This window comes from Acinonyx jubatus, chromosome B2 (assembly GCF_027475565.1).
Source record: "Acinonyx jubatus isolate Ajub_Pintada_27869175 chromosome B2, VMU_Ajub_asm_v1.0, whole genome shotgun sequence".
NCBI lineage: Eukaryota > Metazoa > Chordata > Mammalia > Carnivora > Felidae > Acinonyx > Acinonyx jubatus.
In genome coordinates, this window is record NC_069385.1 from 66,417,796 (window position 1) to 66,430,968 (window position 13,173).

General features: G+C 33.7%; 1 protein-coding gene across 1 annotated transcript in view; it reads right to left on the reverse strand.

Annotated features, from left to right (window-relative positions):
• Positions 1 to 6,035: 6,035 nt before the first annotated feature.
• Positions 6,036 to 13,173, reverse strand: part of LOC106980072 (ribosomal protein L18-like) — an 89,298-nt gene continuing 82,160 nt past the window's right edge. The window contains 2 exon segments of the mRNA XM_053223360.1: positions 6,036 to 6,362; positions 6,365 to 6,513. Coding sequence (XP_053079335.1) covers positions 6,099 to 6,362; positions 6,365 to 6,513 — 413 coding nt within the window. The 3' untranslated portion in view covers positions 6,036 to 6,098.

Sequence of the window (13,173 nt, forward strand, 5' to 3'; positions counted from 1 at the left end):
GGGGAGAAGAATGGCAATATTGAAATTTTATTTCAAATTTTTTAGTTTCCTCATACTTCACTTCAAATTCTGTACTACTTACTAATATAAGTGTCCATTAATAATGAAGTTAATATTAAATACTCATATATTAGAGATGCAGATTCACTCGTTTTACTTAGAGTAGTATATATTCAAAACATGGAAGCCTTTAGAGTAGAAAACCAGGAAAGCTCCAAAATGATTATCTATCAGAATTATTTTTAATTTTTCAATCTGTACATATACTATGGATATTAGAATAAATTTAAAAGACATTTCTTAACAAAATTGATGAATATTTTGTTATTTTATTATTTCAATTAGTAATCTATATTTTAGGAGAGCATTATTTTCTTATATAATGTATAGAGAACCATAGACATTGTATGGTACAAGAAACTGGATTCATAATTTTTTACAATAAAATACCAAAAGATCATTATTTCCATGAGCAGCCAAGTCAACATATAACTCTTAAATGATTAAAGTGTAGTCATTTTCACACACAAAGAAAACTTATATTTTGACTCACTTTGGCTTCTATTATTCTGACTATATGCTTCCTTTTTATTACTTGTTAACTCTACATAGTAGTCTTCAATTTATTTTTCCTACATTTCTATCCTGGCTGTCAGTTTCAGATGTATAGTGAGTAGCTTTAAAAACAGTTTCTGCCTCAACTCTCCTAACTGCTATAAATGTTGAACTACTTGCCAAACTGAAGTCTGCCATTGCCTTAAATCTGTACCTTCTGAATAGTTAACAGGATCCCCTATTTTTAATGTTTGAATATAACGGAAATACACCCAGATGCTTTTAAGTAAAACAAAAAAGTGCTACTTTGTGCTTTGAAGAACATGCCAGTCATGAAACATACTTCTGATCGATTTCAACTGACTACGTCCTTATTGGTCTGTGTTTATAAACATTAAAGATAACTTTTTCACCTTTCTTTATAATATTGAGATTGCTCTAGCAGAATGAAATGGATCAACAGTTCTGTTCAATACTTCTGTGTCAGTCCCAGAGACACATGCCTATGCTTGTCTTTTAAAACAGCAAAAGTATATACCACCTCATAAACTTTTATTTGTAAGAGCATTTGTAGTGTCAAAGTACATTAATAGGTTTTTAGAATTTAAAAAAAAACTATTATTACAAAGTTTGACCAAGATTAAATAAAATGTAAATGAATTTTGGCTAACTAATGCTGCTTAAACACTATAAACACTGAAGGATCCCACTGAAACACTAAAGACCAGGATTGTACTGGCTGTTCACATAATTTTGAAACTTCTTAATGTAGCATAAATTACAATAAAGTCATGATAAGCATATTGGTATGAATTATTTTGGCTTCAATTTTCATTTTTTTCTTTATGCCCCTTGCTGCATTTTAGACTCTTAATTTGTTACCTAATTACCTATTAATATTAAGTATATATTAGAGGTTAATGCTATATTGAAATACCTATATATGTATATTCATAAATGTAGTTTTATACAAATAAAACACTATAGATTTGAATGGATTTTGTAAGATAATATTTAATTATTTCTAGATAAAGTAGCAACCTGGGAGTTGGAAAACCTTAGTTTGGATCCACTACTAATTAATGACATAACTTTGGGTATGAATGTCAATTAAATTTCTGGACTTTAGTTTCTTCATGCATCAAAAGTAGATGAAACCAGTTTTATGGATTTGCAGTATTTTCTGTATTGCAAAATAGATCATTTGAAATCTATAAAACTCTAATAAGAAGTGCCTTGTTACCAATAATGTCACAAAATGAGCAGTGTTTAAGTTTTAAGTCAACTAGGTCTTCCCATTGGGCCAATGTGAATTTAATTTCAGTGTGCATATGCATATGTGTGCATGTATGTGTCTGTATGCCATTAAAATTTATTTTTAAAATTTGAACTAGATTTTACCAATAGTTTCTATTCCCCCTCCCTGCCAGCCTACATATGTTAGTAAAGTTTGTCAACATCTCACTTACCAAAGTGACACTATTTCATATGTCTTCTATGAGCTAAAGAAGGTATTATTCAATATGTAAGCATTCACAGACCTCAGAAAGAATTATTACTACTAATTATTACTACTAATTATTACTACTAATTATTACTACTAATATATTATCTACTAAAAGGAATTATTTTTTTCTTTATACTTTCCTTTAATTGACACTTAACAGAACAGTCTCTGCCTTAAAAAAAATACTAGTAAGTAAAAATTCAAAAATAAAACTAAAAGTAATGGTTTTATAGCCATTATTGGAAGGATTATTTCTTTAAAAAAAGAGTCATTTTAAATGAATATTTTCTTATATAGACAAAACCTACACTCTCATTTGTGGACATATTGAGGAAGTAATTCTTAGTAAAGAGAAACACAAGAATCCTAAGAAAGAATCTCTCAAAATATGTTCCTAAAATATTCCAAAAATATTCCAAATTTGCCACAGCACTCTCTTCATGTAAGACTTTAAATTTTAGTTAAGTTAAGCAAAGAGTAAGATGAGAAAATAATAATATTGAGATTGTATATTTATTTGCTTAATAATGTAATCAATTTACATGAAATTACCTAACTAAACCAACACTGAAGACGTCTATAATTTGCCACAAGCCATTTTCCATTGACCCCTATAACAGCAGTAGCTCTTTCATAATATGCTGTGTGACATATGTAATGCTTCAGTAATGCTAATTGAGGGGGAAAAATTATTAATGGTAAACCCAGTGGAATCCCCAAATGGTAGATGTACTTGTGCAATTCATGGTTAAAACATTGAAATAGAAGAATAATTTTATTTTGTTTTTTATAATTTAAGAGTGTCATAGCTATACTCAATAGCTAATGATCACTAGGAAATACCCATGTAGGTTTATTGCATTTTGGAAATTTGTGGATTGCTTTTGAGAAAAAATAAAGTGCAATTTTAAAATAATCATAAAATTGTCGAAAGTGTCCCAACTAATAGCTATAAATCTATATGAACAATTTCTCATCTTTAACTATTATCAAAATAACCACTTGAGTACATTCATTTGAATAATTTGCTAATTTTCACCAAAAAAACAGTCCCAACTCTCCTGATGGTTTGCTGAGGTGTCTAGAAACATCCCTTAAAATGGTAGATGTTGAACATGTTGTCATAGGTTTTTTTATGCTTGTAGAGAGTAGGAAATACAACTTCAGTCAAATAAACCTGTGCTTTGCATGAAGTCTATGATAAGCTGTGAAAATAGATTCATTTGTAGTAAAGGTCATTTGTGATATATTTTAAATAGTATTAGAGACTTAGTGCATACTTCTGCTCATACGACCTTGTGTGTGTGTGTGTGTGTGTGTGTGTGTACACATAAGTTTTATACTTTCAGGTTTTCATAAAATTATGGAAAAATGTCTTGATTCAGGTTTTTTGTATGTGTTTTAATTTGGCAATTTCCAGCAAGTAGTATTACTTTTTCACTTTGCAGAGACCTGATAAGACATTAACTGAAATTTACCATGAAAAGTCCTGGGAATTCTTCAGTTGAACAATTTTTTTTTACCTATACTGAGCAGAGATATTTGAAATTGTTGATGCTAAATTCAATATTCATCCATTTTTCTATTTCACATTATGTTTCTCAAAGCTTACGAGTTATGTAGGGAAATCTGCTTGAAGACTTACATCTCTAAGTTAGAGTTAAAAAATCTAACAAGATAAGTTCTAATAAACAAAAGCTGTAAACTGTATTACAGGTAGCTCTTACAGTTTGTGTTCCCAACATGTCTAACTTACTGCAGTGCATTATGTTGTAGTTATAGGAACACAATTACTGGACCATGGCATGGTTTGTTTGGTGAGCTCAGCCATCTTATCTGTTTGAATTACTCCACAGTCACTCTAATCAATTCAGCTGTGATCAGTGGTTAAATATGGCTGGAAAAAAAATCAACCATGAAACAGTCAATTTAGAGACTGCCTAAAAAATACACATACACTGTGGGGAAAATAGATTCTAATGATAATAAAAAAAATTGAATAAAATAGCTGAAAATAAGTTGAGATGAAATAGAATTTATTTTAACACTTGAAATCCTCTAAATATTTTTGGGGGTAAGGACCAGTTTCTCAAAATAATATGAACCTTTCTCTAATCCAACTGCCACTTGCTTTATGAATTTTTTTGTAGAAATGATAATAAGTCATAATTTCTACAGAAATTTTCTCTAGAAATATCCTCTATTTACAGCATCTATTCACTCCATTTTTCATTCAGAGAGTAATGAAACACATAATCCTCTGCTAAGTTTGCTGTGGAAAATCCCATTGCATCTCAAAGCAGTAATCTTTCTAGTCAAAAGATAACATTTTTAAAGGTTGAATTGGACCCCTGTGTTTTCCTTAACTAGACACCTGAGAATGAAAAACACAACTGTCAAGATATCTCCTAGCTGGCATTACAGGCAACTAAATCCATTTACTTATTGGTATGATGCTCTGCTGGCAGCAGGCCAGAATATACTAATAAAACACTTGAATTCATTATTTAAATGCCTATATTTCTCCAAAAAAGCATGTCCAGTGAAGTTTTAGGGTTTTTGAAGGAGAAAGTGAGCTAGTTTCTTAGAAACTGGTAAGTTAAGAAACATATTACAAATTAGATAATTGTAACTACAAACAAAATTTTAAAAAATCCTGAAATATGATAAACATGTATAAATTATTTTTCAGAGTATATTTCAAATAGATGCCACATAATTAACTGAATTTCTGTAGAATCTAAGGACACACATTAAAATTAACAGACAAGTGACCACATTTCAAAGAACTAGCTTCAGAAGTAGAAAGTTTATGGGACATCAGACTAAGATTGATATTGTCATTATAGAACCTCCGTGCACTTTAAAATCAGATAATATATGTGAAGACTAATTAATGGATGGTCCTTCATTTTGTAGAGCTATTCCTATAAAGTAGATGAGACTCTGAAGACTTAGCTAAACTTTCAAGATAGGATAGCTTTTCTTTTTTCTTTCCATCAGATGACTTTAGAATGAAAATCTCCATATGTGCATAGGTCTATGTATACACTTGTTTGAACACATTTATATTAATAAGTAATATATATATTATATGTGTTAAGAATCCTTTGTACTAAAGCAGTGACCTGCTGTCATCAGTTTTCTCAAGTACTATTCAGAAATTTGCTTTGGTTTCTAAAAAAATCAATGAAGAAATGAGAAATGTTTCTTAAATAAGTAGGGACTGACATTATAGTGATCTTTATTGAGCACCACCTGACATAACTAGATAAAAAAGAACAATGAACTGATCTTGCAGTAAGAACTGAAACAACTGAAAAATATTTACTGTTCCTATTAAAAATGAATTAACCCAAACAGACAGCCTTTTAATTGAAATCTTTATCACATTTCCTTCCTATTTAAATGCAAATGTAAATCCTTTACACACTAATAGAAATCAGAAACTAAAAAATGAACTACAACTTACATGATACAGTAACCTAAAATAAGTTCAGGTCCAATATAACATGAAACACTGAAGGTATTAAGGTGACTTTTATAGAATTCTATATAATGTCACTATTTTGAGAATTTCTAAAATAATTGCTTATTTCAAGCATTGTTTTACTTTTTTATGCTAATTGATATTTAAAATATATTTTTCTAAACTTTCTTAGAAGAGTAGAAAATTATATTTTGGTCTTTAATAAATTACTATCTACATCACTCTAAGGTACTACATTATAACACCTATTTTGCAAAGTGAAGTATTTATAAATGTTTATATTGTAAACAAGATTATTTAAGTTTAACCAGAACAATGCATACATTAGGTACTGTAACCATTAGCTGTGACCTAAGCTCAATCTAAAAGAGAAAGAAAATTTGAAAACTCCTTCATGGCTCCTATTGCAAGGAAGGAGACCCAGCTTGGGTTGCATGAAATTGATAAATTGGGGGTTACATTCTGAACTAGTTCTAGTACTAGTTTTTGTTTTGTTTTGTTTTTTTAACAGTCCAAATCTTTTTAATAACAAGGCAGGTTCTGGGGTTAGTTTTTGTAGCCTCGGCTGGCCCTGCGGCCTCTGGCGCGCTCGAACTTCCGGCCCTTGGATTGCATGTAGGGTTTGGTGTGGCTGTGTGGGGTCCCTGGGGCCTTGCCGAAATACCTGTACACCTCTTGGCCCTTGCGCGGACCAGAGAGCAAGACGGTGCCACAGCTCTTGGGGGAGTCCAGGGCCAACTGGTCGAAGGTGAGGATCTTGCCTCCAGCTTTGACGATGCGGCTCCGGGCACGGCTGCTCACACGCAGCGCGCGCACACCTTCAGTTTGGGCACCTCCTGGACCCGCACGTCATCGGTTATCATCCCGACAACCACAGCGGTTTTGTTTTCCCGGCCAGGCAGCTTCATCTTCCGGATCATCCGGAAAAGGGACAGAGGTGGCCGGTTGGTGCGACTCAGAACTAGTTCAGAATGTAACCAGTACTAAAATGTACTAGTACCAGAACCAGAACCAGAATGGTAACCAGTACCAGAATGTAACTAGTACCAGAACTGAACTAGTTTTGGTGTTGCAAAATGTTTGATCTAATTTATTTAACCCTTATGGACTTAATTTCTTAGTTATTCTAAAAGCTTTTTTTTCTAATCTTATATTTTAAGACCTATGAGAGCTGAAATTCTTATAAATATGTTTTGTTGTTTTTTTTGAACTCTAATGAAAGTTTATGTTTCTTAACTTACCTAAAGTAATCTGCTTCTGTAGGGAGGAAGCTGGAACTAAATGTCAATGGAAAAATAGATGTGTGGTGTGTGTTTGTGTCTGTGTTTGTGTGTGTGTGTGTTTTCTCAGTCACAAGAAGTACAAAGTGATATAATCATTCCAAGGTATTCTCTTTATGTCCTTTCTGTGTTGTTTTTCCTATGTCCCTTACCCTACCTCATGTAGTTTTTTTGCTTTTATCTCTCATTTTGGAGCACCATCTCCTCCAATAGTTTTTAGAGAAACTATATATGAAAGGTAAATTTTTTGAGATCTTGTATTTCTAAAAATATCGCATTCTATCATCTCGTTTGATTATTTATCTGGGTATCTCTACAGAACCAAAAAAAAATGTATATATAATAGACATTATCAAACAGATACAACAGGAAAAAGTATAATGCCTAGATCTCCCTGTCCGCATTACCCAGCATCATGACCCATCAACTTTTCTGCTACACTGTGTCATATACTCACACTCCGTACCTTTCTTGGAGGGGAGAAGGAAAAGGACAGAACAACATTAAAGAAAGTTCCCCAAATCATGATATCTATTGTATTTCAGTATGTATCCACACCAAATAAGAGCTATTTTTTTTTAACCAGAACCAAGTGACAGTAACACAACCAGTAAGTTAAACATGAAAATAGTTAATAACTAGGTCATGTTTAGTCGCTCCCAACTCTCTCTCTCTCTCTCTTTTTTAAGTTGGCTGATGAGAATAAATATCCAGGCAAAGAAGGTCCACATGACCCATATGCTGTATTTTTGTTCATATGTTTCTTAGGTTTCTTTTGATGTCTAACAATTTACTATGCCCGGCCTTGTATTGCTTTATTGAAACAATTGGCCATTTGTCTAGCAGAATTTTGTTGTGTCTTACTGACATTAGCATGTCCTAACGTTCCACTATATCCTACCCTCTGAGATTGTTCTGAGAAAGTCAAAGAACTCTATATACTCTACTACATCACATTCCAAGGACATGGTAGAATTCCATTTTTCTTCAACTATTTTGTTGCAATCTTGGCTCCTTTAATTTGGAAACTGAAAGGTTTTCTTGAATATTCTGTTGATGATTTCTTCTTTTTTATTTTCCCAATTCTGTCTTTTGGGAATTTCATGAATTTATGTTGGAAATTCTAGAGTGAGTCTCCATATTTCTTATAATTTCTATCTTATTTTCCATATCTGTGCCTTTGTGGTATATTTTCAAATAGGTGGTCTCAGCTCTTCTTTATCTTCTAATGAGTTTCTTTTTTTTAATTTCCCAGAACTCTTTCTTCTTCTTTTTTATACTATGTTCTTTTTTCATGCATATAATACCTTCTCTTTTCTTTCTGAAAATATTAATGATTTTATTTTCTTAATTTTTTAATCATCTCTGATTTTTTCAAGGTTTTTTTTTTGTTTTTTTGTTTTTTTAAATATATTCTAAGGCCTCCAGGGTGACTTAGTTGGTTGAGCTCAGGTCATGATCTCTCAATTCAAGCATTCAAGCCCTGCATCAGACTCTGTGCTGGCAACTCAGAGCCTGGAGCCTGCTTGGGATTCTGTGTCTCCCTCTCTCTCTGCCCCTCTCTGCTCACACTGTCTCTTCTTTCTCTCTTTCTGAAAAATGAATAAACATTAAAACAAAGTTTTTATAAATATATATATTCTGGCATTTATTATTTTTTATGTTAGAGGGATGCTATGTACACTTATTTATCTTTGATTTTCTTCTAAAGCTTCAAAAGAGCTTATTGTAAGCTTTTTGCCATCATTGGGGTCACCTTTGGGCTTCACTATAAGGTTATCTGCTTGGGCCATTTCATCTTAATATAGATATACAGTATTTATGTCTTCCCTATTAGGCTGTTCAGACTCTCCAGAGAAGGCTTTATCTGAGTACCCTAAAGGCAGTCTTTGAAGGAAGAAGGCTTGTATCTCTGCCTTAGTGTATAAATATTCACTTATTTGAATTTTATTAGGTATAAAATCCCTGCCCTCAACTCTCCCTAGTGTTCCCCTTTCTACTGTAGATCCTTTACTTTACAAAGAATAAGTCACCCGTCTTCTGCAGAGATTAGGAAGAGTCATTGCTGCAGGTCTCATTTCTGGGGGGAAGGCTCTGAGATTGGATTAGTGTTAAGAATGGGTATTAACACAAACCCTTGGGTTCAATATCTATAGACAGGAGGAGAATAGATATGATATAGTCCCACAGACAGACTCAGCTGACTCACTCAGCTATGAAACTAAAATAACCCTTCGGAATTGTCCCTATTCGGACTTAAAGAGCTAGACCTTTATCATCCTGCATTGATTAGCCATTAGTTTCAGGTCACTCTGAGTAGGGCTGAGATCTTGGATGATAAGACCTTTTGAAGGGACAAACACCTGAAGTTTGTTTGCAGCACCACTCAGAGCAAAGAGGTATCAAGTCATTGAAGGGGACTCTGGGCTGTTCATTAGAATATCCAGCAGCACGGGCATTCACAAGAGCTTCATGGAGAGATAGAGCTACTACTACTACTAACTACTACTTCAACAAACTTTAATATAGTTCTGTTTTGTTTGTTTGTTTCTGTCCCCCCTCCCCCCCCCGCTTCAAGAAGCATCCAGTGCTACCAATCTCCACATCTTTTCATAGTTCTCTTGTGAAAATGGTGTTATTCAGTTTTTCCCACTACCAGTTTGGGATTCAGGTCCCTTGGATGTGCTATCAGTCATATGCATCTATCACCATTCCAGATTCCATAAAGTTAGTTGTTTTGTTTTTCCCTGTTTTCTTTATCCTTGTAGATATAAAACTTTCTGAAAATCCTTTTCTCTCTTTCCAGTGGAAAGAAATATTAATGGGGTGTTCAGTATATCATCTTTACCCATATGTAAAGATCCCAGCTACATCCCAGCTACAATGATAGAGAGATACTCTTCTTTCCCAACTTGGGCCACTCTACATTATTATTTTCTTATGATGGAATCTGAATAGAAACCAGTCCAGGTAGTTAGATAAAACTTCTCTTTCATAAAGAAATATGTGTGTAGTGTAAAGTTTGTAATTTTACAAATACATTTTAAAGAAGGAAGTAATGTTGACTTTCTTTAGCCCCTGTCTGTATGTAATATCATAATATATCAGTATAAAATAAATGGCATCGTCATTTTTGCTCAAAATTTTACCTTCTTAAAATAATTACCTTCTTACATACTTTAGGCTTGCGGTGAATATTTTTAGATTGCCCTTGATCTTGAAATTTATTTCTAAACATGTTTGAAGCCATTAATAAGTAAGGCTATATAATATATATTCTGTAGTGAGTGGATACATGCCTTGCCCTTTAAATAATTTCTCTATTGAGTTTGCCATTTCCTTCCTACATCTCAGTTTTGGAAAAAAAAAAAATATATATATATATATATAAAAATAAACATTTGGAAAGAGATAGAAATAATTCAGTTATCATAACACTAATGCTGCTGCTGAATGCTATGAAAAAGAACATTTGTCATTTGTCACAAAATAACAATGTTAGGATCTGTTTTAGTAATCCACAGACCATCGAAACAACCTAGTGCAGTTCTTGGGTTCACTTGCTCAGGTCAGTCTTGTGAATTAATGTATGCAGCACAGGTGCCTATGTGAAAAGATCGAACTACACCCGGTGATGGGAAGGCACTTCATTGATTATAATATTAAATATACCGGGTGAACTGTATATCACACAGGGTGATACAAGCTGACATGTAGGATATACCTATATATAAGTAAGATAGAGCTGACATTTCTTTTTTTCCTTCCTGGAATCTGATAAATGCTGAATAAGCCTTTTATTTGATCTTCCTTTCATGCAAGCATCAGCTGTTCAGTATAGAGGGAGCTGTTAGAAAAAAAAAAAATCAGACTCCATCCCCCACAACACTTGTCTCTAAAGGTTCCTTTCTAGTAAATGGCAGTCTATTAAGGTTCTTCCTAGACTTAATCAAAGTGTTGTACAGAAAGATCTGCCTCTGTGTGAACAGCTCTCTCGTCTCGGTGAGAGCCCAGGTCTCTAATTTTGTAGCTGGCCTAGTCCTGCGAAGCCCACAGTCTGCACAGTGTGTGGCTTCTCACTCCCTGTGGTTCTTAGTGGCAACAGGAAGTTGGGGGAGAGAGCGGCTGCAGAGCCAGGCCTGCAGGCAGGGATGCTGTCAAGATTGCCTTTCTCTCTTCTCCGCAAATAAGGGGCTAAATCCAATTGACACACACTGAGGTAAACAGGCAGTGACATATTTGTAGACAAATTGTCATACTGTAGATTATTCACAAAACAAATTGTTTTTGATTTGTACTCATAGATTGGGGGGAGAAAAGTCTGCCAGCACTAACAGCTGCTCCCTTTTCGAGGGAAACAAGCATTTAATGAAAAAGTTAATTTAAAAAATAATGTTCTACTGTTGCTAAAATTCCTTAGGGGAAATGTTTAACACTGCTCAAAACTAAAGGAAAAGAGACTGTTTCAAGTCCTTGTAGAAATATCCTAGTTTCCCTAGGGAATGTAATAGGTCTGTAGTTAAGTTCTTGGAATCATTTGGACTTCCTTGTGGCGAGAATATTTTTAAGTAGTAATAAAATAATATTTCAAATAAATGTCCAAATATTTTTCCTATGGTTCTTTTCTCATTTATCAAGCATTTAATAGTTTCTTTACAGTAAGACTTGATCTTGAAAAATTTATGTCATCCTCGTAGGGAGTCTGTTTTGCTAATCAAGATACAAACATGTATTCCCTTGTGGATTTCTAGAATCACCTGTGAGGCACTGGTGAAACCGCTCACAGGGAGAATTTACATGGATTCCACCACCATCTTTAAGAGAAGATCAGCCTTCACCAAGACAGTGACCCATTATGCTTGTTTCAGGTGCCAGTATCTACCTTTTATGGTATCCTCCTGTCTTCAGAAAATCAGTCTATATTGATATCATTGATTATAAACAACCTTTAGTGCCCTGTTGCCTAATCCCAGATCCTACTTCCTAATTCTACTACTTTTAGGCAGCTTCTTTATTCTACAATCCCCTCCTGGGTTTTCCCAAGGGAAATTCCAGTCCCTATGGTTTATTTCTGTTGGTTTGGCTTCAAGGCATCCACTAACTTATCTTAGGAATCATTTTGCAACTATTAACGGTTCATGGATGACAGAGGGTTACCTACAAGCAGTATGTGTGTAGGCTGAACATTTTACATTATAAACATTTTTTACAGTGAAAAACAAACATATTTTGGTTAGTCTGACCTTGTCAGCACCCCTCTACTCATGCTCTACAGGCTGCCACCTAGCTTAATGTAATCTAGCACTTTATACAACTAATTTTGCCTCAGCATGCCTCTTCCCTTTTCTCGCTCATATTAAATTGTAAAAAAAAAATATCTCTGAGTTGTGAACATTATTTGGGTGTGATCAGACACCCATGGAAAATATAGTTAATATTTTGTAACTTATGTCTCCTCTTCTAGCATTGCTATTTAAAATCCATCTTTTCTCCGTTTCTCTTAATCCCATTTCCCTCTTTAATGGCATTATGACTAAACACTTTAATTTATCTATAATCATTGCTTTGTATAATTTATGTTACATAGTATTTGTTGTCTTGAATTATTTAATACTTTAAAACATTGAGGGTATATATCTCAGATAATGTTTTCCCCCTCAAGTAAGGAGCTTATATGCTGCTTAAAAGTATTTCAAATGTTAATTTCCTTCTACATTTCTTTTTATTATCTTCAGTATTTGATCCCAAATGCTTTATTCTCTGGCAAATAATTAAGAACATAATGTTTGTCAAAATATGTCAGAACCAGAGGGAGCCATGTAAAAAATTGAGGTTGTTATTTTTTATTTTTGACAGTGATTGCATTATTTCAAAAAAACAAAAAACAAAAAAAGACAAAAGTGGTATCGCTGTATTTCTGGTCTCTCCTGTTATATACTCTCATTTATTATTCCGCTATCAGACAGTAATCCTTCCTCTCAAAATATTTCAGTATTTTAAAGCCATTTTTATTTTCTATTAGAAAAGTATTTGAAGAGAAACTGTTACAATCATTCACTGCATGTATAACGACTTAAAGATTAATTCATGAAAAAAGCAACTTAGTGATAGGAACTTCTTTCTGTTCACTGCACCCAGGCCAGAGCACTGTCCCAACCTGCCCTAGAAGCTGATTCCACCGGCCTTTTCACCCCCCACCCCATGCCTGCCTACTAAATGGTCCTAACTGCCATTTCTGAGGTAGAGAGGTGGTAGAAAGGAATCTCACAGTTTTCTCAGCAAATAAATCCTCTTTAACTTTTGGTTCTCCAAATGTGACTCGGTGCCAATATAATGACTGA